Here is a 26,519-nt window from a genome sequence, read left to right as displayed (position 1 = left end):
TTTCCTTCTGGGGACCAACTAGTGTTCTAGGGGCTGACTCTGGATCAGCATTCCAGTTTATTGTCTACGCCAGACATTTGGGTGTGGAGCAAGCCGGAAGTGGGTTGAAAAGGAAAGAGCTGAACCAAGCGGGCAGGGCATAGTGATTAGAGACAGGGGAGAGAACGGACAGCAAATCCCTTGTTAAACCAATTTTTAATTCATTCATTCGTTTGATTGAGCTTAAATTATAACCGCGTGCAATTGAAAGAATTCGTCCCATTTTCCACAGCGGAAGCCAATGAATTAGGACTGTTAGCTTGCCACGTCTGTAGAATAAAAAAAATTACAACATTTTTGCGTATTCCTGGTAAATGATAGCAGCAGAAACTATTTAAAACACCTAACCGGATTAGGCTACTTTGAAAACACGAATTTTGGACGAAATTCGGTTAGACCAGTGTCAATCTTAAATGCGTTATTGAGGGTCCCTGCTGTTTGGAGGAAGAACGCATATTCCCACGCCACTACCCTACTACAATCAACGTTTGACCATTTGGCAGGGCGTTGCTGCTTTTTTTTCTCCCGTTCTGAAGAACTCGTGCCGAAGTTATAAAACTTTTTTTAAAGAAGGGAAAACTAACTAGGACTAACCTACTCTCTCAAACAAAAATAAAATGTCTGGAAACAACAGTATCGACGCAGTTAAGCGAAAGATCAAAGTTTTACAGCAACAGGCAGATGAAGCCGAAGAGCGAGCTGAACTTCTTCAGAGACAGGTCGAGGTGGAGAAAACATCAAGAGAACAGGTAAAATGATATTTTAGAATCATCCATCGACATGACCATTTTTTAAATATATTTATTTGGCATTTTGACTATTAGATCGACGTGCGCAGATAGGCTACATTGTTTCTTTTTAAAAGTATACTACCACTTGGACTGGGTTGTCATTCATGCAATTAACATTTTAACGTTACACCCCCGCCCTACAAGGAGCCTATTGACATGGGACTTTTCGTAGCAGGTTAGGACAGTGGTACCCAACCGTTATCTGTTACTGTACCACCATCAAATCAAATTTTATTTGTCACATACACATGGTTAGCAGATGTTAATGCGAGTGTAGCGAAATGCTGTGCCGGAGAACACCTGAAGTATCCTCTCGTGCATCTTACCAGTATATTTATGGCATCATGAGTCGTAGACCAAGTCTTAGTACCGCTGGTTGGGAACTACAGGGTTAGGAGAGCATTTTCGCTAAACCTTTTCCTAACCTTAACCTAAGTCTCCTAACCTGCTACGAACAAGTCATTTCCGGTCGTAGCTGTATCGAAGTGAGGTGTTTTTAGGTAATCTCCCATTGACACCTATCAAATGGGTTGTGTATTGTTGAGTAACATTACAAAGGAATTGTTAGTGGAAGGTGTTGCGCAACATGGGTGGGGGCTTTATGACCAGATTTTTGAAATTGAAGTCATTGAGGGATTGGGTTTTAAAGTAACTGTCCAGTGTTTGTGGACATGACCTGTAATTAATTACAATATGGGTTTAATAGTTTTGTTCATTATGTGTGTTAAAACAAATATTTTCTGTGTTGGAATGGTGTGGGCCTATACACATCATTCAAAATATGAACACAAGTAGACCACTAATTGGACAGCTCATCCTCATCAGGGGGATGATGACATCCTCTGAGGAAAGGTTTATTTTATTTTTTTGTGACTTTTTGTTTGTTTGTTTCCTGATAGTTGTCTCCAATGATAAATGCCCCGGATGAACCGGGTTAGTGTTGATTGTGTTTGTTTTGGAACTGGGCTGCTTTCCAGACTTGAGCCAGGTGCCCAGTTTTGGCCGAAGGTCAAGTCTGCTCAAAACAAGAGCGGTGTAGGTTAAGCACGTGGATTAATGAGTAGGATTCAGTTTTCACATGCAAAAGTGATTGCTTTGGATAAAAAGGCTTTTATCTGCCTTCCCAATGAAACTAGTTTTAAAATGCAATAAATGTTGTTTCCCCAAGCAGAGAGGCACGCCACTGCTAAATCATGGCCGCCCCAGGAAGACATTTTACCAAAGAGTCAAGTCTACAAAACTTAGTGCACTCAGTCCATAACATATTTTAGTTTTGGGGGGCAAAACTGCATTTAAATCCAATATTTCATCAATGAGAGAATTAGCAGAATGTAATCTAGCTCCATCTTCTCCCCAGTGGTGTGAGATCTATCATCTGTTTCATACATTTCCTTCAATTCGCAAGAGGCTGAGACACGTAACTTTCCACAACTAAGTTACCTTATAGCCTTTCTCTAAAATTGATTAAATAAAACATTTTCATCACTCTTCACCCAATATTCAATTTTGATAAAGCGAAAACAGGTTTTTAGATTTTTGCAAATGTATTAAAATGAAAGAACAAAACACATTTACATAAGTAGTCCTACCCTTTACTCAGTCCTTTATGCACCTTTTGTCAGCGATTTACAGCCTCAAGTCTTCTTGGGTATGACATTACATGCTTGACGCACCTGTATTTAGGGAGTTTCTCCCATTATTCTCTGCAGATCCTCTCAAGCTCTGTCAAGTTGGAGAACGAGCATCGCAACACCACTATTTTCAGGTCTCTCCAGAGATGTTAGATCGGGTTCAAGTCTGGCCTCTGGCTGGGCCACTCAAGGACATTCAGAGACTTGTCCCGAAGCCACTCCTGCTTTGTCTTGGCTGTGTGCTTAGGGTCGTTGTCCTATTGGAAGGTGAACCTTGCCCCAGTCTGAGGTCTTGAGCACTCTGGAGCAGTTTTTTAAAATCAAATATCTCTCTGTACTGGGTTCGAGTCCAGGCTTGGTCGCGGAGACCCGTGGGGTGGTGCACGATTGGCCCAGCGTCGCCCGGGTTAGGGGAGGGTTTGGCCGGCAGGGATGTCCTTGTCCCATCGCGCACTAGGGACTCCTGTGGCGGGCTGGGCACAGTGCACGCTGACACTGTAGCCAGGTGTACGGTGTTTCCTCCGACACATTGGTGCGGCTGGCTTTCAGGTTAAGTGGGCGTTGGATCAAGAAGCAGTGCTGCTTGGTTGGGTTGTATTTCAGAGGACGGACAGCTCTCGACCTTCACCTCTCCGAGTCCGTACGGGAGTTGCAGCGATGAGACGACTAACTACCAATTGCATACCACAAAATTAGGATGGAAAAAAAGGTTAAAATAAATCTCTCTGTACTTTGCTCCATTCATCTTTCCCTCAATCCTGACTAGTCTCCCAGTCCCTGCTGCTGAAAAACATTCCCACAGCATGATGCTGCTGTCACCACCAAGCTTCACCGTAGGGATGGTGGCAGGTTTCCTCCAGACATGACACTTGGCATTCAGGCCAAAGAGTTCAATCTTGGATCTGAGAGTATTTGGGTGCCTTTTGGCAAACTCCAAGCTGGCGGTCATGTGCCTTATACTGAGGAGTGGCTTCAAAAATGGACGGTAAAGGACGTGTAGGATTCTGTGTTTTCACAAAAGTAATTTGATAAAGCTTTATCCGTCTCCCCAAGGAAAACTAGTTAAAGCTTCAAACATTTATTTTCTGGAAAACCCTGCCCAGCGTAATAGAACTCCCTCACTGATAACGCGCATCTGTAGGAACACTGACTTGTGGTCATTGTAGTTAATTACCACATGTTCTGCTCTTAACTAATACAAATATTGACCTGTTACAAATGACATCTTACATCTTCCAACAGTTAATGCTTGATAGAGAAACGGTGCGTTGAGCTCACAGAATACAAAGGAACAAATTCTGCAGTGTTGCGTTACACTGAACATAACTGGACGGATGCGTGTGAGAAAATCAAGGTGAATAAATGGTCATCTGACTGGAGCATTGAGTCTAGCCTCCTACATCGGTGGACAACGTGAGATGTGATGCAATGTTACGTGCTTTGAGCACTAGAAAAAACACTATATAAATCATATCATGGCATATACAGTAAATCGTATGTTGAAAGAGGGGTTGAGGTCAATTCCATTTAAATTTGAGGCTAAATGTCAGTATACGTCCAACTCTTTCCCTTTCTCCCCGTCCCTGATACAGGCTGAGGCTGAAGTTGCTTCCCTGAACAGGCGTATCCAGCTGGTTGAGGAGGAGTTGGACAGGGCCCAGGAGAGACTGGCGACCGCTCTGCAGAAACTGGAGGAGGCAGAAAAGGCTGCAGACGAAAGTGAGAGGTCAGTGGAACACAGCGCACGTGAACAGAAAGGGGAAAACACTGTAATTCTCCAAACACCACTGTTTTAAAGGGATACTTTGGGATTTTGGCAATGAGGCCCTTTATCTTCTCCCCTAGGGTCAGATGAACTCATGGATACCATTTTTATGTCTGTGTCCAGTATGAAGGAAATTATAGGTAGTTTTGCGAGCCAATGCTAAATAGCATTACCCACAGACTTCCAGTCATCTGTTAGCATGCAAGAACATCTATTTACTCTTGCCAGCAAGTATGAATTATAAACCAACCAGGGCTTTCTGTAAGGCAAGAATCTCCGATTGCAGCTCTATCATAGCCTTGGTCAACTGTTGGAAATGGTGTGTCATTTGCATAAAGTTGTATACACTTGTACGTGTTTGAAATAGGACTAATATAAGCACCCACAAATAATTTATCGAAGGCCCCTATGCAGCAAAGGAAGCATGACTTTTTAACATGGGATCCCATGAAGTAAGACATATTAGAAAAAGTGGGGACTTGGCCATAGTCACTGGTCTGAACCAGGGATGGGCAACTTTGATGGAGTTGGGGGCACAACAATTGGAGGAGCCACAGTGGCTTGTGGGCCTACAGTACCAGTCAGTTTGGACACACCTACTCAAGGTACTTCCTTTATTTATTTTTTTCATTGTAGAATAATAATGAAGACGTCTATGAAGTAACACATGGAATCATGTAACCAAAGTTTTTTTTAAACAAATCAAAATATATTTTAGATTCTTCAAAGTAGCCACCGTTTGCCTTGATGACAGCTTTGTACACACTTGACATTCTCTCAACCAGCTTAATGAGGATTAGTCTTAAAGGAGTTCCTTCATATGCTGAGCACTTCTTGTCTGCTTTTCCTTCACCCCAACTCATAAATCAATCAAATGTATTGATGAAGCCCTTTGTACATCAGCCGATGTCACAAAGTGCTACACAGAAACCCAGCCTAAAACCCCAAACAGCAAGCAATGCAGATGTAGAAGCACGGTGGCTAGTAAAAACTTCCTAATAAAGGAAGAAGCCTAGAGAGGAACCAGGCTCTGAGGGGGGACCAGTCCTCTTCTGGCTATGCCAGGTTGAGATTATAACAGTACATGGCCAAGATGTTCAAATGATCATAGATGACCAGCAGGGTCAAATAATAATAATTAGAATCATCAGTGGTTGTAGAGGGTGCATCAGGTCAGCACCTCGGGAGTAAATGTCAGTTGACTTTTCATAGCCAATCATTCAGAGTTGGAGACAGCAGGTGCGGTCGAGAGAGTCGAAAACAGCAGATCCGGGACAAGGTAGCACGTCTGGTGAACAGGTCAGTGTTCCATAGCCACTGGCAGAACAGTTGAAACTGGAGCAGCAGCACGACCAGGTGGACTGGGGACAGCAAGGAGTCATCAGGCCAGGTAGTCCTGAGGCATGGTCCTAGGGCTCAGGTCCACAGAAAGGAGAGAATTAGAGAGAGCTTACTTAATTTCACACAGGACACGGGATAAGACAGAATAAATACTCCAGATATAACAGACTGACCTTACCCCCCCCCCCTCCCCGACACAAGCTATTGCAGCATAAATACTGGAGGCTAAGATAGGAGGGGTCGGGAGACACTGTAGCCCCTTCCGACGATACTTCCGGACAGGGCCAACTAGGCAGGATATAACCACACCCACTTTGCTAAAGCACAGACCCCACACCGCTAGAGGGATATCTTCAACCACCAACTTACTTCCCTGAGACAAGGTTGAGTATAGCCCAAGAAGATCCCCCACGGCTCAAACCTGAGGGGGGGGCGCCAAAACCATCTCAATTGGGTTGAGGTCGGGTGATTGTGGAGGCCACGTCATCTGATGCACCATTCCATCACTCTACTTAGTCAAATAGCCCTTTCACAGCCAGGAGGTGTTTTGGGTCGTCCTGTTGGGGGAAGAAAAAAGAGTCCAACTAAGCGCAAACCAGATGGGATGGCGTTTTTCTGCAGAATGCTGTTGGAGCCATGCTGGTTAAGTGTGTCTTGAATTCTAAATAAATCCCTCACATTGTTACCAGGAAAGCACCTCCTACTCCATGTTTCACGGTGGGAACCACCCATGCGGCGATCATCTGTTCACCTACTCTGCATCTCACAAAGACACCACGGTTGGAACCAAAAATCTCCAATTTGGACTCCATTACTCGTCTTTCTTGGCCCAAAAAAGTGGCTTCTTCTTATTGGTATCCTTTAGCAGTGGTTTCTTTGCAGCAATTTGACCATGAAGGCCTGATTCACAGTCTCCTCTGAACAGTTGAGATGTGTTACTTGGACTCTGAAGCATTTATTTGGGCTGCAATTTCTGAGGCTGGTAACTAATGAACTTATCCTCTGCAGCAGAGGTAACTCTGGGTCTTCCATTCCTGTGCCGGTCCTCATGAGACCCAGTTTCATAGTGCTTGATGCTTTTTGCGACTGCACTTGAAAAAACGTTCAAAAATCTTTAAATTTTCCTTTGTTTTGAAGTAATGGACTGTCGTTTCTCTTTTGTTTATTTGAGCTGTTTTTGCCATAAACTTGACTTGGTCTTTTACCAAATAGGGCTATCTTCTGTATATCACCCCTACCATTTCACAACACAACTGATTGGCTCAAATGCATTAATTAAGAAGTAAAGAAATGACACAAATGAACTTTTAACGAGGCACACCTGTGAATTGAAATGCGTTCCAGGTGACTACCTCATGAATCTGGTTGAGAGAATGCCTAGATTGCAAAGCTGTCTATGCAAAGGGTGGCTACTTTGAAGAATCTCAAATACAAAATATATTTTGATTTGTTTAATACTTTTTTGGTTACTGCATGATTCCATGTGTTATTTCATAGTTTTGATGTCTTCACTTCTATTCTACAATGTAGAAAATAGTAAAAATAAAGAAAAACCCTTGAATGAGTAGGTGGTTTAACTTTTGACTGGTCCTGTAAATGCAGGCTGCCAGTTGACCATCCCTGGTTTAAACCTAGTCAGTTTGTCTTTATTGGACTGGAAGTGAAAGCACATGGGCGCACCGATGACAGACAAAAGGGGAAACGCGTACACATCACGGGGGTATACATCTGAAGGATCTGTTTAGAACTTCCCCTCAAATATGATGAGGATGTCCAGTAGGATGAGAGGATGTCCAGTAGGATGAGAGGATGTCCAGTAGGATGAGAGGATGTCCAGTAGGATGAGAGGATGTCCAGTAGGATGAGAGGATGTCCAGTAGGATGAGAGGATGTCCAGTAGGATGAGAGGATGATGAGAGGATGTCCAGTAGGATGAGAGGATGATGAGAGGATGTCCAGTGGGATGAGAGGATGTCCAGTGGGATGAGAGGATGTCCAGTGGGATGAGAGGATGTCCAGTGGGATGAGAGGATGTCCAGTGGGATGAGAGGATGGAGCTAGATGAAACTTGGCCAACATTCTGCTAAAAAATGTTTAAGAGTGCAAGGGCGAATTGAGTTATTGCACACGTGCACTTCAGACTTTGCATTTCCTAATGAAAATATGTAAATACATGCTACATCATGCCAATAGGCTCTCTCTAGCTCGTTCTTGGCTCTTCCCACCTCTTTGCTTGTTCTGCCCGTTGTGCTTCATTTGCTCCAATTGGAAACGATGCCGGTTGATACTTCTTGGGTTAGTTACCACTATCTTTGATGATTTGTGTTTGGTCTCGCTATCTATCTTAATTGATTGTATGTCTTTCTCTAATGCACCCTTTGAGTTTCTCCCTCCTTTGTGTCTCCCAGAGTGTGTGAAATGTAGTGTCACATGCTGCTGACAGTGTGCAATATTAAGTATATGTGTTTAGTTTGACAAATATCCAAAGTCTAATATCGAGTATTGGCGTATTACCACCGTGTTACATTTTTCGTATCCTAAGTTTCAATACCAAATGAATTCCTAGATGATACATTACATCTAACATGTCCGCGTTTGTTCCAGGGGCATGAAGGTGATTGAGAATAGGGCCCTGAAGGATGAGGAGAAGATGGAGCTACAGGAGATCCAGCTGAAAGAGGCCAAGCACATTGCTGAGGAGGCTGACCGCAAGTACGAGGAGGTGAGGATATCTCTCTCACACACACACACACACACACACACACACAATGCTTTAGTACTACCTCATATGCGCACACACACGGACACAATGAGGTAACATCGAGACACAAGTGGATGAGGTCATCGCATACTTTTCTTCTCACATGAGGCTGTAAGCTCACTAGTACAGTTTTTCCCTAGATGTACCCAATTTATATCCACAGTGGGCCTCTTTACTCACACTTCACCTGTTCACCATCTGCGTACATCTTGCGAGCAATTGTTTCCATCTGCCATCTTGTGCAACTGGCAGTAATTAATTGTGTGTGTGTGTGTGTCTACAGGTGGCTCGTAAGCTGCTGATCATCGAGGGGGATCACGAGCGCACGGAGGAGAGGGCAGAGCTTGCTGAGGCGTGAGTGGCCACGTGATTGAACTGCACAATAGTTACACACACACACACAGAACTACACTAGTGGTATGTTACATCACTTATTCCACACAGCCGAATAGGATTTTGTCAAATAATTTAGTTATACTGTTGTTTTCCTCCAAATGAATGTAGAGATCTATTACACACAAAATACTGCATCAATTTGACATGTACAGCATTGTAGCTCTGTATTAAACATACTCTGGTCACACAACTACAGAACTACACGATGCAGAATGCAAACATACATCTTGATGTCTCATTTGGAATATATTTGAACAATTCCCGGTCTACATCACTATACCAGGCCAGAGTCATGTATTAGGGGTTCAAGCAGCAAATCTAGGCCACATCCTCTCGTGCAGTGCTGTGCCAGTTGGTCACGCTATAACAAGCGATTGAAGATCCCCTCTATCATCTCAAACATGGCTGCTACTGACCAATGAACATTCAAGTGGTCTTGACCTGGCACATAAATGCATATAAATCAGACACATTATTCGTATTGTAAGAACTTGATAGACATATTCCAAACACTGTCAACTCAATGTGAGCACGTTTAAATCGACCATCCGGTGGCGCTATAACGGCACTTATTTATTCTTCTTGATCTGACTACCTTGATTGCACTTGACCTGAGGAAATTTGGCACACTCAGGGATGAGTCTAGCTAACCTGTAGAGTATAGTTCTTTGGCCGCATGGTTGCATTGTTGGACAGGGAAAAACAAGCTCATTGTCTTACAGCGGCCATATTGTTTGAGCGAGAGTCTTGGAAAACCTAGCGTTTTAAAGATGTATCCATTGATGCTATATACCAAGTTTGGTGCTGAGCGGTTCTGGAGAAGACCACATTAATACAAATGTTCAAAAATACATCATCCAAAGAATTTTGTGTGATCTGTTGAGTTCTGATATTTGGCAAGCGTGGTAAGGAGTACAGAAGTGGCAAATCCTATGGCGATCTGTCCAATTTGTTCTGATGGTGACATTGTGGGGCTGTAGTTTGAGGGGCTGCTTGACGCTATATTTAAATACAAATACTGCTTGGAGTTGGCACTTTTGTGACTGTTCCATTGTATTGGACCAACAAAATCAAGCACAGCTCAAGTTTTTAAAAGTATTTGATACGGCTCTGCATTATAGCAGTCCCACTTCCGGTATCATCCCAAACTGGCCCCATCCTCACTGTTCCCATGGCCATGAGAATAAACTTGTGTGTTTGCATAACAATGGTTCTGCATCCTAATTAATAAATGCCCTCCTCCCCCATCTGTCCGTCTCTGCATGTTTCTCGGGGTCCAACCTAAATTCAACGCATGACCCACCCCCCACCCTCCATACGCCCCCCTGCACCGCATGTGTGACTCCGCCCCCTCCCTGCACTAACAGCAAAGCCAGGGCCCTGGAGGAGGAGCTGAGGGGTTTTGACCAATCGCTGAAGTCCCTGCAGGCCTCTGAAGACCAGGTATTGTGTGTTTGTCTGTGGAGTGAATTCATACCCCTCAAATTATTCCAAATTGTTTTCTTTGTCTCAATTCCAAAATGATTAAACCTTTTTTCTCTTACCTTCTCTTACACACACTACCCCATAGTGCAAAGTGAAAATGTGCTTTTAAAAATGAAATACAATTTATTTACATAAGTATTTACACCCCTGAGTCGATACATGTTAGAATCACCTTTGGTAGCGATTACAGAGTATTTGCACTCTTGGATTGTACAATATTTGCACATTATTATAAATTCTTTAAACTCCGTCAAGTTGGTTGTTGATCATTGCTAGACACATTTTGAAGCTTTGCCATATATTTTCAAGCAGATTTAGGTCATACCTGTAACTAGGCCACTCAGGAACATGCACTGTCTTGGTAAGCAACTCCAGTGTATGTTTGCCTTTTGATTTAGGTTGTCCTGCTCAAAGGTAAATTTCTCTCCCAGTGTCTTTTGGAAGGCAGACAGAACCAGGTTTTCTTTCTTCTAGGATTTTGCCTGTGCTTAACTCTATTCTGATTGTATTTTTATCCTAAAAAAAACTCCCTAGTCCTTGCCGATGACAATCATACCCATAACATGATGCAGCCACCACCATGCTTGAAAATATGAAATGTGGTGTCTTTCCCAAACAACGCTTTGTATTCAGGACGTAAAGTACATTTCTTTACTTTTTTGCAGTGCGTTTTAGTGCCAGGATGCAGGTCTGGGAATATTTTTAACTAATTTTAAAGTCACCATTGGCCTCATGGTGAAGTCGCTGAGCGGTTTCCTTCCTCTCCAGCAACTTAGTCAGGAAGGACACCTGTATATTTGTAGTGACTGGGTGTATTGATACTAGAGGTCGACCGATTAATCGGAATGGATTTCAAGTTTTCATAACAATCGGAAATCTGTATTTTTGGGTGCCGATTTCCGATATTTTATTTAAAAAAATATTTTTTATACCTTTATTTAACTAGGCAAGTCAGTTAATAACACATTCTTATTTTCAATGAGACTGCCTAGGAACTGTGGGTTAACTGCCTTGTTCAGGGGCAGAACGACAGATTATTACCTTGTCAACTCAGGGGTTCCAATCTTGCAACCGCACAGTTAACTAGTCCAACGCTCTAACCATTGCACTCCACGAGGAGCCTGCCTGTTACGCAAATGCAGTAGAAGCCAAGGTAAATTGCTAGCTAGCATTAAACTTATCTTATAAATAACAATCAATCATAATCACTAGTTATAACTACTAATGCATTTTAGCAGGCTATATTAACCAGGTGAAATTGTCATTTATCTTGCGTTCATTGCACGCAGAGTCAGGGCATTTGCAACAGTTTGGGCTGCCTGGCTCATTGCAAACTAATTTGCCAGAATTGTACGCAAGTATGACATACATTGAAGGTTATGCAACGTAACAAGAATATTTAGACTTAAAGATGCCACCCGTTAGATAAAATACCGACCGGTTCCGTATTTCACTGAAATAATAAACGTTTTGTTTTCGAAATTACAGTTTCCAGATTCGATCATATTAATGACCAAAGGCTAATATTTCTGTGTGTTATTATGTTATAATTAAGTCTGATTTGATAGAGCAGTCTGAGCAGCAGCAGGCCCGTAATTATTAATTCAAACAGCACATTTGTGTGTTTCGCCAGCAACTCTTCGCAAGCACAGTGCTGTTTATGACTTCAAGCCTATCAGCCTAATGGCTGGTGTAACCAATGTGAAATGGCTAGCTAGTTAGCTGATTGTGCGCTAATACTGTTTCAAACGTCACTCGCTTTTAGATTTGGAGTAGTTATCCCCCTTGCCCTGCAAGGCCCGCGGCTTTTGTGGAGCGATGGGTAACGATGCTTCCAGTGTGGCTGTTGTCGATGTGTTCCGGGTTCGAGCCCAGGTAGGGGCGAGGAGGGGGACGGAAGCTATACTGTTACACTGGCAATACTGTTACACTGGCAATACTATAGTGCCTAAAAGAACATCCAATAGTCAAAGGTATATGAAATACGAATGGTATAGAGAGAAATAGTCCTATAAATACTATATTAACTACAACCTAAAACCTCTTACCTTGGAATATTGAAGTCATGTTAAAAGGAACCACCAACTTTTATATGTTCTCATGTTCTGAGCAAGGAACTTAAATGTTAGCTATTTTACATGGCACATATTACTTCTCCACCACTTTGTTTTTGCATTATTTAAACCAAATTGAACATGTTTCATTTATTAACTTTTTGAATTTGACCCCTTTTTCTCCCCAATTTCGTGGTATCCAATTGTTTAGTAGCTACTATCTTGTCTCATCGCTACAACTCCCGTACGAGCTCGGGAGAGATGAAGGTTGAAAATCATGCGTCCTCCGATACACAACCCAACCAAGCCGCACTGCTTCTTAAAACGGCGCCATCCAACCCGGAATCCAGCCGCACCAATGTGTCGGAGGAAACCCCATGCACCTGGCAACATTGGTTAGCGCGCACTGGGCCCGGCCCGGCCTTGAGACAAGGATTTCCCTACCGGCCAAACCCTCCCTAACCCGGACGACGCTAGGCCAAGTGTGCGTCGCTCCACGGACCTTCCGGTTACGACAGAGCCTGGGCGCGAGTCCAGAGTCTCTGGTGGCACAGCTGGTCGCTGCAGTACAGCACCCTTAACCACTGCGCCACCCGGGAGGCTGATGTTTCATTTATTTGAGGTTAAATTGATTTTATTGATGTTTTATATTAAGTTAAATTAAGTGTTAATTCAGTATTGTTGTAACTGTCATTATTACACATTTTTAAAAAATGTATAAACAAAATCGGCCGATTAATCGGTATCGGCCTTTTTGGTCCTCCAATTGGTATCGGCATTGAGAAATCATAATCGGTCGACCTCTAATTGATACACCATCTAAAGTGTAATAACTTCACCATGCTTTAAGGTGTAGTCTGCTTTTTTTTTTTTTTTTACTCATCTTCCAATAGGTTCCCTTTTCAAGGCATTAGAAAACCTCCCTGGTCTTTGGTTGAATCTGTTTTGAAACTCACTGCTCAAATGAGGGACCTTTAAAGATAATTGTATGTGTGGGAAACAGATGAGGCAGTCATTCAAAAATCATGTTAAACACTATTGCACACAGCAAGTCCATGCAGCTTATGTGATGTGTTAAGAACATTTTTACTCCTGAAATGATTTAGGCTTGCCATAAACAAAGGGGTTGAATACTTATTGACAAGACATTTCAGCTTTTAATTTTGTATTAATATGTACACATTTATACAAACAATTCCACTTTGACATGGGCTATTGTGTGTAGGCCAGTGTCACATTCTCAATTTGATGAATTTAAAATCGGGCTGTAATTCAACAAAATGTGAAAATCAAGGGGTGTGAATACTTTCTGAAGGCAGTGTGTCTGTGTGTACTGATAAGGAGGGGTGTGTGTGTGAATAGGGTGTCTGTCCACTGTGTCTGAAAACATGCTTTGGCGATAAAATTTAACTTACAAAGACAAATATGATTGTTCATGTTCTGAATCATTCAGTGGGGTATTTCTAACATATCATTGACATTATATCCAATAAGTCAGATTTCGTAACCTAATGCAACTGATAATAAGTACAGAGCTCTGTTGACATAATGTGCAGGTTTCTCAACATTTTAGGATTCTACATTTTGGTTGTCATCAGTTGTTTCCGCGGGTCGCAAAACTAGCATGACACGAGCTGAATTAAATGTAAAAGGCTTTGAAAATAAAGCTCAGTGCTCCGTTGACATTTCAGAGACGCTTGTTTTTGAAAATAACAGGAATTAGGAATTAATATAAAAAGCGTATACATGTCATGTCTCCTCTATATCCATCTTACCTCTACTGTTTTATGTCCTGCAGATTTGAGGAGAAAGATTAGTTTAAGGGGGAAAGTGAGACTGTCAGGCAACCAGTAGCTTTAATTCATGCACAGAATCCAGCCTAGCTGGCGCAATGCTGTTTTCCTTATATTTTTAGCACTTTTTTTAAAACCTGGCCTCCATTGATTTGGTCACCCTAATTCTGGCCATAGACATGAGGTTTGGACCATTTGGTGTTTTTTTTAAAGAGGATTATATAACTTTTTTACCCATTTGTGAAAATCATGTGTTTTTTGATTGGACACCCCACTGTGTGTGGTGAGTGTGCCTACACTTCATGGGGTGTAAGAGAAATGCATGTATGAGCGTGTTCATGCTCAACTGACTGCTTTAGTGTAATCTACCATTGGTCTAACATCAGGCTCGAGATTTATGGATGTAGGACCTATTTATTGTTAAAAGATCTCAAAAGGTGCACATAGAAAGTCTCTCTCTGTGAGTGTGTGTGGAGGATGAGAAGGAAGTAATCAGACTCATGGCCTCAGGACAAACAGGTGGTCCTCTTTGGATGACTCCCGGACCTGCAGACTCCAACCTCTCCTTCTCTTTCCATATCTTTTCAGTATCTGCCTTGTCTCTCCTTGACTCGCGCTTGCCTCCCTTTCTCTTCCCCACTCTTTTCTTAACTTGTGTTTGCATGAAATCCAGTGTGCATGTTAAGTGGCATCCTACTGCTTTAAAATCGATGGGAGTTCCGGTTGTGTTTAGTAGGATAGCTTCACCCAGTTTCTATGTCAACTCATCCAATAAGAAATGCTTGCTTTAGTTTTCTGTTGCAAAACGTTTTGCTATGGTGTGCCCTACTGAAAATAACACATGAGAACCCATGAGAACTTGAGCATGCAAAACTCACTTTTTTAATGCCCTTAAGGACATCTCCAGCCTAAAACATGCCAGTCTAACGACAGTGAACATTACTCGTATAGCTTGTCTTTCGTTGAGGATGTTGCTTAAACTGATTTCCTGTTGTGAGGTAGGCACACTTTAATATGGAGATATGGTAGTGTCAAGGGCCTTGTAACCCTCTCTGACATAAGGCACTCCTTCATGTTTCCTAATGATCAACTCCTCCCGAGACCATTTGTCATCTCTCACCATCAATTATCTTAAACTGTATTGCCAATGTTTTCACACTGCTACTCTTTCCTTCTTTTCACTGCTCTGCCCTCGTTGCCATCTCTCCTTGTCTTCTGATTCTCTTGAAACAAACTCAATGGCGGCCTCTCCTCAAATCCAGTAAATGTGCTGAACTGGAGGAGGAGCTGAAAAACGTCACCAATAACCTTAAGTCCCTGGAGGCCCAGGCAGAGAAGGTAGCGTGTCCGTGTGTTGGTATTTTACCTGGTTGTGTAAACCTCAGATTAATCTAGCATGTACTTGTGGGCATGTTTTTGTCTGACTGTTTACATCTCTGAGGAAGCGATTTAGTAAGTATTGTGCGTTGACAATTTTTCTTTGCACGTGGTGGTGGGGGGGAGGGTGCTGTGTGTGTGTACGTAGGGTTAGTACCTGTATCTGTGTGCAGCATGTGTATTTGAGTGCAGCTTCTGTATTCACCCTACACCAGAGGTTCTGTATTGACTCTGCCTTGAACAACATTGCCTGTGTGTGTAGTTCATATCCTGATGCCTCAGGCAGTTAACCTTGGGTTACTTGGTCAGTGTAGTTAATTTCCCCTTGGCATTTACCCCCATTCCAGTCTTGAATACCTCCTACCTCTCCCAGACATCCATTCTTGTCATCAATGCCCTTTACAGCCTATGTTTATAATTCCTAGAAAGGTCACACTTGCATGATTAATTGAGAATTTAATCTTCATATTTCTGATTGGACCGAAGGCCTGCATGGACAAACACCCCCATACTAAGTTAAGGGTTTGGTCTAATATAACATGGAGAACGTTACTTTTAATGAATCGTTCCTTTGCACCCACTTTGTAATTGTTATCCTCCAATGACCCTGCAGTGGAATACATATGAACACTTCCAGAGCTATGTTCAATAGTCACCAAACAGGACAGACTAACAGGACTCATTTTCTGTTGCAGAAACATTTGACGGTTTCCAATGCGTGACCTAATGACCACAACCCAGGTTTATAATTGTTGCCTCTGTATTCCTGCAAATGCATGTCCAGATCTGCTCCGAACAGATGCATAGTAAACATACCTACAAGTAAACTTTCTTCAGTGGAATAATGGTTAGATAAGTGGTATTCTACTTCCACCTTTTTATGGACAGTAGTGTTCTCGTGTTTCACCAGTGACTGATTTAGACCTGGGAAACCAATGGCCTTTCTTATGGGGCATAATGTTTAGAAGTTTGCCAAGTTAAATGTTTTGCGTAGTCATTTGAAGAATTCCTATCTACAGTTATTTTGTTTGGTACTTTTCTATTTTCAACATCCTGAACGTTTTACACATCGATACTCATCAGATGTTTGTTTTTTTTCTTCTAGCCAATCAGTGATGATTGGGCAATTGAGACACTGCGTTCCAACCGTATTCAAGGCCCCACCCAGAATTGCAATCTCAGCAAGAATTCTGGTATCTCTAGAGCTGTAGACAGATGGATTAATTTAACCACTGAAGGAGCCAAGTCACACATGCACTGTTGACTTCACTGGGATTGCCCTTGATATTGTTCTATTTGTTGAACTAATTTGGCATGCATTATAATGGCATGTTTTTAGGAATCCTTCTATTGCAGCATCAACGAACTGGTCTTTTACATGAGGTTGAGTTCATGTCAGTTATTTATGTTTTGGTGTTTGGGCGCTCTGCTTTAAACTGACAGTCCTCTCTTCTACTACAGTACTCCCAGAAGGAGGACAAGTATGAGGAAGAGATCAAGATCCTGACTGACAAGCTCAAAGAGGTAAGTGGATAACCTGTAGAGCAGGGATCATCAAGTAGATTCAGACGTGAGCCTATTTATTATTTTCTAAGAAAAATGAGCCGACGGTAAGGGGGCCAGAACATAATTACAAATAATTAGTACTTTGCAAGTTGAGCGCAAGAATCCCCAACAGATGTAATATTTGACTAAAACATGATAATTTCAAACCTTGCTTACATTTGTATAGGATCACGTACAGTGAGCTCCAAGTATTGGGACCGTGACCGACAAAAATATCATCCCCGCCAAAATGCTAACCTTCCCTGTTAGGCTAACCTCTCACCATTACAATGTCTTGGCATTATGATATTTGTGCGTTCAACCTTCACTCATCATTATTCACAATTTTATTCAGGACTATCTGCAATCATGGTAACATCCACATTAATGTAGAAGTGTGACACACTCAAATTACACACTACATTTACCACAAAATAATCTAAAATGCATCAAAAACAAATGGCAAATGCTTTCAACAAGTTTGTAGACTCACATGCTTGATGTAATCATTGCGTGCTAGGTATATGGGACGAACTTGAATTTGTCCCAATGTTTCTTTATTCACAAAGTCAGGTTAGTTTGGTTTTAATTCCTTTTGTAGTCTACAAGTTAACCTATTTAGTCTAGGTCATCAAGGTTTTAGTAGTTTCTTGATTGAATGCTTTGTTTTGACTTATTTTCTTAGGCTGAGACTCGTGCTGAGTTTGCTGAGAGGTCTGTGGCCAAGCTGGAAAAGACCATCGATGATCTGGAAGGTAGGATCCAGACGCTTTGCCTTGACGGTGCATTGGGATATAAAGGAGAAGTCATGTTCTGGCTTAATCAGTCTATTTTAGCATATAGTACTTTCCCTTTGGCAACTTCCCTCACTCTCCTGTTTTTTCCCTCCTGTTCTCCACTCTCTTTTTCCCTTCACTCTTTGGCCTCTCTGAACAGATGAGCTATATGCACAGAAACTCAAGTACAAGGCCATTAGTGAGGAGTTGGACCATGCCCTCAATGACATGACCTCCATGTAAATACGGGCTGACCGTGTGTGTGGTTGGCATGCAGGGCCTGTGGGGTTTGACTGAGAATCTAATATTCCACTGCACTGAAGTCAGGGGGCCAGGAAAAACACCTGACTCTCTATAACACGTCACCTAACAGCCATGTAATGTTCACTTTTCTAAGGAGTTGGCATATGTGACAAACTACATCATGCAAAAGCAAAGCTTGAGTCATGCAACAAAATCTGCCAACCAACACTATTTATACTAATGGGTTTTTGTGATTGGAAAAAAATATCTAAGTGTGATATGAGTGGTGTGACATTTAAAAGGTGGTTTGTGAAGTAATAGCTGAATTACTGAATGCTTGCAATATCAATTGCACTAAATGTCCACAAGAAAAGAGTCGGTGATACCCAATGGCTACTAATCATCACAATGTAATGATTCTCAGAATCTGTAGTCACGGTCTCTCAACCCCTCTGTTTTCAGATAAATGTCGGGAAGCTCACTTCCTCACTCCCCTGTTGTGGTTTCAAGAATTTCGTCTCAGTCCTCCTGATGAACATCCATTTCGGTGGCGTGGTTCTCTCTCCCCCTTCCTTCCTGTCCATCTTCACTCATTCCTTACGTGGTTGTTAAATCTGCCCCCTTTGTGCTTTTCTTTTCACTCTTAGTCCTTTGCCCCACTTTCTCTCTCTCACTCTCTCTCGCTCTCGGAACTATTTGTTTCTTTGGGTCACTGTGCTCAAGCCTCTTTGTATTTCTCTATCTTGCCTTGTCCCATGTTTCACCCTGTTCTCTACATGTGATTCTATATAAATGTTGAACAAAGGGAGGAGGAAAAACCTGTCTGCTGTCTCTAACAATGTTTTTTTGGGGTGACATACAAAGTGACATACAAACACAATGGTTTCTGTTGCTCTTACCATGTTCATTGTTTTTCCACAAATAGTCATGTTAGAAATTGTACATTTTAATGAGCAGAAGGGTTGGCAATAGTGATGGTGCCTCCACAGTGGGGGTTAGGCTAGAAATAAGAACGCAACAGGGCAAAGCACAAGGTTTCATTAAACGTGACAGTGGTATTTCTGCTAATTTACTCTTATCGAGAGCCACTTGCAACAAGTTCATTCAAACAAGATGTCACATCATTGATAGGGTTTGTTTACACATACAACTAGATGAGCCACAATGGTGCACGAGCAGTACAAGGAAAACTGAATAGAAGTGCAGCTTACATGAAATATGAACATGCTTGAAAAATAAACTCATTCAAATTACAATATGAAGATCCACCCCATCTACTGTCTGTTTGACAGCCTAACTTGGGTTTGGGCTCGTTCTGTGTTGCATCTGATCTCCTGTAGTTGCCCGTCTTGTACTTGCTCCGGGTTATCTTGGCACGACAGGTGGAGTGGATTTGCAAAATTCGACGTCACGCAATTTATAAACTGGTCAGGTAAGATGGATAGATTTAGGTCGAGCACTGATGTTGGGCGATTTAGTCCTGGCTTGCAGTCGGCGTTCCAATTCATCCCAATGGGGTTGAGGTCAGGGCTCTGTGCAGGCCAGTCAAGTTCTTCCACACCGATTTCAACAAACCATTGCTGTATGGACCTCGGGCATATATTTGTATTTATTATGGATTCCCATTAGCTACTGTCAGAGCAGCAGCTACTCTTCATTGGGTACAGCAAAATTAAGGCAGTTTATACAATTTTAAAAACATTACAATACATTCTCAGATTTCACAACACTCAGGCCCCATTGTCATGCTGAAACAGGAAAGGGCCTTCCTCAAAAAGTTGTCAGAAATTTGGAAGCACAGTATAGAATGTCATTGTATGCTGTAGCGTTAAGACTTCCCCTGACTGGAACTGACGGGCCTAGCCCGACCCATGAAAAACAGCCCCACACAATTATTCTTCCTCCGACAAACTTTAGTTGGCTCTATGGATTCAGTCCGGTAACATTTTCCTGGCATCCGCCAAACCCAGATTTGTCCGTCGGACTGCCTGATAGTGAAGTGATTCCTCACTCCAGAGAATGTGTTTCTGCTACTCCAGAGTCCAATGGTGGCGAGCTTTATACCACTCCAGCCGAGGCTTGGCATTGCGCATGGTGATCTTAGGCTTGTGTGCAGTTGCTCTGCCGTGGAAACCCATTTAATGAAGCTCATGACGAACAGTTATTGTGCTGATTTTGCTTCCAGAAGGCAGTTTGGAACTCTTTAGTGAGTGTTGCAACTGAGGACAGACAATTGACACGCTTCAGCACTCGGTGTGCCTGTTCTGTGAGTTTGTGTGGCCTACCACTTTGCGGCTAAGCCGCGATGTTTCCTTTTTACAATAACAGCACTTACACCATACAAAGTGCCTGAAATAGTTTTTTTTAGTGCCAAAATATTTATACCATTCACTTAGCTTCATAGTTTCATAGTATGATAATGTCAGAAACATGACCAATAGTAGTAGGCTACATCAACTATAGCAGTAGGCCTACCTGTATGGGGAAAAACACATTTAAATGGAACTGTAGTCTACCTCGTTCATAATTTGGAGGGAGGTTGTAATCTATAGCATCAATGGGTTTTATAAACTTTTCACACATTCAAACCAGCTGATGAACAGAAAGGCAGTTGCAAATGGTGTTAGTTCTATTAACTTTTGAGGCAGTGGATAATGTAGAGTAGACCCTTCCCCGATATTCTGATTTGATAGGAGAAAGTTGTCAATGGTTATGCGTTTGTTCTGCCCTGGAAAGTACAGACAGCTAGCCAACTACTGTTCAATTCTTGATTTAATGAACAAGGCTAATTGACTGCAGATGGTAGAATTTTACTGAACTTTTTATTCTTGATGGCATGAGAAATATGGCTGTCCGTATAGGCTACTCGTTTTGAACCCAAAGTCAATAGATTCCTGGCAGAAGAGACGGTGTGCTTCTGATTCTGCTTCCACGCCCGCATTTGTTTACATCTCTGGTGTGGCAGGTACAATTACTGCGCTCACGTCCTGTTCATGTCCTGTTCACGTCCTCTTCATGGTGTAGCTCCTCTAAAACAACCCCTCCTGAAAAGAATCACATGAAATCGCACTTGTGCTTAATAGCCTACAGAGGTATGGAATGCAATAGTTGGAACGTATCGACCATGTCCTTTGTACAACAAAGGTGTAGCCTAAATACTTCGAGGGTGTTCATCGCAGATCAGGGAGGGGGCAGCGGAGTGTGCAGCAGCTGCGTAAAAATACATGTGCAGACATATTTAGCCTAAAGAAAATCAGGTTTCCAGAAAATCCAGACCCGCAGATTATAGAGATTTCAATTAGATTAGAAAAACTTGATTCAGATTTTAGTATGACCACATTCCTGATTTATGGTGATGAAAACATATTATATTTGTAGTAAATTCACTTCAACTGAAGGATGCAGTGGTTGAATATTCAGGGGAATATCTTTCTTGCATGAGGAAAAAACATGCCAACTTTTACCAGTGACTCTATCCTAGGCCGCGGTCAACTGGGCCAAATTGTGGCATGTTCAGATTGAAACTTTACGTAGAACAAATGTGCCTCTGACATCCCTTTTTCCAGATGCATTTTACACTTCCTACACTGTGCTTTAGTGGGCTTCCAACGAGTGGTCACTCAAAGTATTCCTTTGGGCTGGGCGATTATGGCATATTAACTTGTGAGCTATATCTGGATTTTTAAATATGTTTTCTGTAATTAAGCTTTGTACAATTTTAAAGGTAAAAACGACTGCGTTTGAAACCGTTAGCAATGATCTAATGAATTCAGGGCTTTAGATTATACCTAGGCTAAATATCAGCCTTCCACAACCATAAGACCCATTCATTTAATTATTTTTATCAAAATACACTGCTCAAAAAAATAAAGGGAACACTTAAACAACACAATGTAACTCCAAGTCAAACACACTTCTGTGAAATCAAACTGTCCATTTAGGAAGCAACACTGACAATAAATGTCACATGCTGTTGTGCAAATGGAATAGACAACCGGTGGAAATTATAGGCAATTAGCAAGACACCCCCAATAAAGGAGTGGTTCTGCAGGTGGTGACCATAGACCACTTCTCAGTTCCCATGCTTCCTGGCTGATGTTTTGGTCACTTTTGAATGCTGGCGGTGCTTTCACTCTAGTGGTAGCATGAGACGGAGTCTACAACCCACACAAGTGGCTCAGGTAGTGCAGCTCATCCAGGATGGCACATCAATGCGAGCTGTGGCAAGGTTTGCTGTGTCTGTCAGCGTAGTGTCCAGAGCATGGAGGCGCTACCAGGAGACAGGCCAGTACATCAGGAGACGTGGAGGAGGCCGTAGGAGGGCAACAACCCAGTAGCAGGACCGCTACCTCCGCTTTTGTGCAAGGAGGAGCATGAGGAGCACTGCCAGAGCCCTGCAAAATGACCTCCAGCAGGCCACAAATGTGCATGTGTCTACTCAAACGGTCAGAAACAGACTCCATGAGGGTGGTATGAGGGCCCGACGTCCACAGGTGGGGGTTGTGCTTACAGCCCAACACCGTGCAGGACGTTTTGGCATTTGCCAGAGAACACCAAGATTGGCAAATTCGCCACTGGCGCCCTGTGCTCTTCACAGATGAAAGCAGGGTCACACTGAGCACGTGACAGTCTGGAGACGCCGTGGAGAACGTTCTGCTGCCTGCAACATCCTCCAGCAGGACCGGTTTGGTGGTGGGTCAGTCATGGTGTGGGGTGGTATTTCTTTGGGGGGGCCGCACAACCCTCGCCAGAGGTAGCCTGACTGCCAATAGGTACCGAGATGAGATCCTCAGACACCTTGTGAGACCATATGCTGGTGCGGTTGGCCCTGGGTTCCTCCTAATGCAAGACAATGCTAGACCTCATGTGGCTGGAGTGTGTCAGCAGTTCCTGCAAGAGGAAGGCATTGATGCTATGGACTGGCCCGCCCGTTCCCCAGACCTGAATCCAATTGAGCAGATCTGGAACCACATGTCTCGCTCCATCCACCAACACCACGTTGCACCACACACTGTCCAGGACTTGGCGGATGCTTTAGTCCAGGTCTCGGAGGAGATCCCTCAGGAGACCATCCGCCACCTCATCAGGAGCATGCCCAGGTGTTGTAGGGAGGTCATACAGGCACGTGGAGGCCACACACACAACTGAGCCTCATTTGACTTGTTTTAAGGACATTACATCAAAGTTGGATCAGCTTGTTGATGATTTTTGTTGTCAGCACATTCAACTATGTAAAGAGAATTATTTAATAAGAATATTTAATTCATTCAGATCTAGGATGTGTTATTTTAGTGTTCCCTTTATTTTTTGGGCAGTGTAGTTTAACCTGCTTTTTGGCAATAACTCTTTCTGGCTTTCTCGTCAGTCCTATGAAAATTCCCGTTTTGTTCATAATGCACATTCACTAATGATGACAACTAACTCCTTGTCGCAGGTATTACCGAAAATGTAACGCGGCTCCATCTCTCAAGCACAAGCCCACGTGCTAGCTCCTTGTCAAGTTTAGCTAACTTGGATCTATTTGCTAGCTAACAAGGTAAAACAGTTGCATTGTGAACACACCCTTCTACCTCCAACTGTTTAAACAACATGCTAGCCTGTCCACTATGTTCAGATGTTGAAATCAAGTGGCCTTTCCATATTTCTCAGCTCTGTAGTGCTAGGGCAAAAGAACGACACCTCATGGTCCACAGGACCGAGTTTGGGGAAACACTGCCCTAGTGGTTGACCTAGTAAGTAAGTCTGCCCTTTTGTGGCATTTTTTTTTTCATCTTCCCTCTACTCCATGCTCAGGTAATGTGACCTTTTCTGTACTCTGCATATTTTTATTATTCATTCTGTTTACTATGCTCCACTATTTTTCCTTCTTACTTCCACTTGATTGTTTTACTGTCTACACTTTTTTTTTTATAGCAGTGTTGTATCCCGGGGACCCACTAAATGCTGGGTTTTGGATATTTTATACTGCTTTTACACATTTATTATCATTAATTGATCTTATGACCAATCATAAGCTCAAACATATTTGATGTGATTGGTCAAAAGACTAGTGAAAGAATTGGACTGTCTTTGTAAATCCAGCTTTTGTATATCTGCCTGGTTCATGAATACAAGTTAAGCCGCTGAATAGGGTTGCAAAGTTACTGGTCATTTACCAAAGTTACCAGACTCCAGTTTGGTAGGTAACAGGTATTAACAGGTTGCTTGAATGTGGCTAGCATGACTGCTTATGGTAACTTTTTAGTAAGTTATACTTTTAAAGTGTGTGTATACCTTTGTATATACAAGTTTCTAGTGAATAGACCACAAGGTTCAAGAGAAAATAGCTAAATTAATGAAGAAAGCATCTAATCAACAATGCCATTATTTCAAATAATTATGCAACTGTTCCAACTATAAAGTAATATTTTTAGATTGTGTGGCCTTATCACATAAAATAAGAGACCCAGAGATAATTAGTTACATGATCATCTGAAGTACTCAAAGACCACCTAGTTATCGTCTGATAAAATAACAATGGGAAAGTTACCAACATTCTGGTAATTTACTGGTAAACTTCAAGTTTCCAGTAATACCTTCCCTTTGCCACCCTACCACTGAGGATTGCTCATTTTAGAAATGTTGAGTTATATTTTTAGAGGGTAACATTACCCAAACCCTCATTCATATTGGGCAAAATCATAATCGCAATAGGAAACCGTCGCGACGGTTAGAACAGGTTTAAGTAATTATTGGGGTTATAGTCAGTTGTCATAAACTGACAACGGCTGATTATGGCAGTGTTCTGTAGCCCTTAAAACAAAGAGCTCCATTAGTGGTACCTAGGGATTCTTGGTGTGTTACCCAGACGAATAATACATGATTCATCTCTCCCTCTCCAGAGAGACTGGCCAATGCCAAGGAGGAGAACCTCAAGATCCATGCCACCCTGGACCAGACCCTGCAGGACCTCAACAGCTTCTGAGAACCCACCACCCCCTCCCACTTCTCTCTTTCTGTCCTTTCTCCTCACTGCTGTTGTTGGGGATTTACCCTTGTGATGCTGAAGCATGCCAAAACCACTATTTACTATGACACCTTTATTCTCAACAGCTTTGATTGTTCTTGTTACAGAGTTCATCAATATGACACATTGTGGAAGGGCTTGCCTTTATCCATTGGAATGGTCTTTAATAGGGACACTCGGTCATACTTATGTGGTCTACTATGCCATCTTCTCCTTGCTTGAAGGTGGCTAGCATGACTGCCTTTAAGAATTCCTTGCCAAGTTAACGAGAACACGGTCAGTCCACTCACCCATAGAATATCCCATTTTGGTTTCTATCCATTCAAGATCAACCATAGAAAATGTGGAAACGGGGCACATGATTTTTCTAGCCATTTACTACATAGAATTATTCACTTCTGACTTCAGTCCTGCTGTTGTATTCCATGGACTGGTTCTGTTTTCTTCTGTATCACCTTCCTTTAATGACTAAACCCTCAAAGTTTACACATCTGAAAGTGCTGAAGTGGTAAGCGAGATTGAAGAAGCTCCACTTGGTCTATCAGAGGGCTGGGCCATCACTACGTTGCTTTGGCCTTTGCAATCCTTTATGATTAGTAGACACCAAAAAAGGTTAGGGGATAGGGTCCAAAATGGAACTAGGCTTCTTTCCTTCTTACAGTATATCCCTTTTATCCCGCCCTTTGCCTACTTTACACCAATATAGTCTGGGACAAAAACCACATTGGGTGGTCTGAATTTGATGATGTCCAAGCGGTATCATGCAATCAAGTTTGTTGTTTTTCCTATTCCTTGGGGATATGCATAATTCGTTTATGATATTTTGCCTAATGTATGTGTTTTCTCCTACTGAAACCATAGCCACAATCAAAAAACAGTGCTGCACTTGTATGACACTAATTATTCGGCCTCAACTCTCCAATTCTGAACTTTTTTTAAGCGAATTGGTCTTTTGACCTATTACGTCAGATATTTTCCAGAGGTTATTGGTCAAACGATATCAGAATTGGGCTGCCTGTTAATGCAGCCTTTAGTTTGAGAAGTTTATAGTGACGTTGTTGGGTTCACAAATCAATGGCTATCACTTTGCCAGTACCATGGCAATTATAGAAAATGGGTGGGGGATTTAAACCTTTACTTTAAGTAGGATTTAAACTACAACACGTAAAATAATTAACCTCAATGTTTTAACTGGAAATTCACCAGAGATGTATAACCACTTTGTTTGTCTTGTTCCATTGTAATGACGTTTTCTTTGTTGAATAAAGACCATGATTTTTACTGCCATACAAAACTGTCTCTCTGGATTTTCATATGAAGTTACATTCTCCAAGTGCAATCTGATTGTGTAGACTATTTTAGATTGCACAAGCCAGGGATGGGTCAATTCAGTCTGAGTTGCTTTATAATTAGCCCATTTTAAAAACGCACATCGTAAGGGATGCATGCATAAAATAGACATGAGTATAATTTCCATCATGTTGCGTGCACAACCGCAATGTACAGCTCCTACCTG

The 26,519-nt window shown here is 42.2% G+C and overlaps 1 protein-coding gene across 16 annotated transcripts in view; it reads left to right on the top strand.

Annotated features, from left to right (window-relative positions):
* tpm3 (tropomyosin 3) overlaps positions 1 to 26,297 on the top strand; it is a 36,376-nt gene extending 10,079 nt beyond the window's left edge. The window contains exons 1-9 of one of the 16 annotated variants that reach the window (XM_021560349.3): positions 224 to 788; positions 4,054 to 4,187; positions 8,172 to 8,289; positions 8,612 to 8,682; positions 15,319 to 15,394; positions 16,895 to 16,957; positions 17,664 to 17,733; positions 17,915 to 17,993; positions 18,460 to 18,819. In XM_021560349.3, the coding sequence (XP_021416024.1) occupies positions 657 to 788; positions 4,054 to 4,187; positions 8,172 to 8,289; positions 8,612 to 8,682; positions 15,319 to 15,394; positions 16,895 to 16,957; positions 17,664 to 17,733; positions 17,915 to 17,993; positions 18,460 to 18,463 (747 nt within the window). In that variant the 5' untranslated portion in view covers positions 224 to 656 and the 3' untranslated portion in view covers positions 18,464 to 18,819. Of the gene's footprint in view, positions 1 to 223; positions 789 to 4,053; positions 4,188 to 8,171; positions 8,290 to 8,611; positions 8,683 to 10,091; positions 10,168 to 15,318; positions 15,395 to 16,894; positions 16,958 to 17,663; positions 17,734 to 17,914; positions 17,998 to 18,459; positions 18,820 to 24,878 lie in introns of those variants that run through there. The other 15 variants (XM_021560351.3, XM_021560344.3, XM_021560346.3 and 12 more) reach the window with 15 other exon arrangements.
* Positions 26,298 to 26,519: the final 222 nt, after the last annotated feature.

Source organism: Oncorhynchus mykiss, chromosome 30 (assembly GCF_057628025.1).
Source record: "Oncorhynchus mykiss isolate SJ-2025 chromosome 30, ASM5762802v1, whole genome shotgun sequence".
Classification (NCBI taxonomy): Eukaryota; Metazoa; Chordata; class Actinopteri; order Salmoniformes; family Salmonidae; genus Oncorhynchus; species Oncorhynchus mykiss.
The sequence above is the reverse complement of the archived record's forward strand: the minus strand, read 5'-3'. Positions and strand labels throughout refer to the sequence as shown.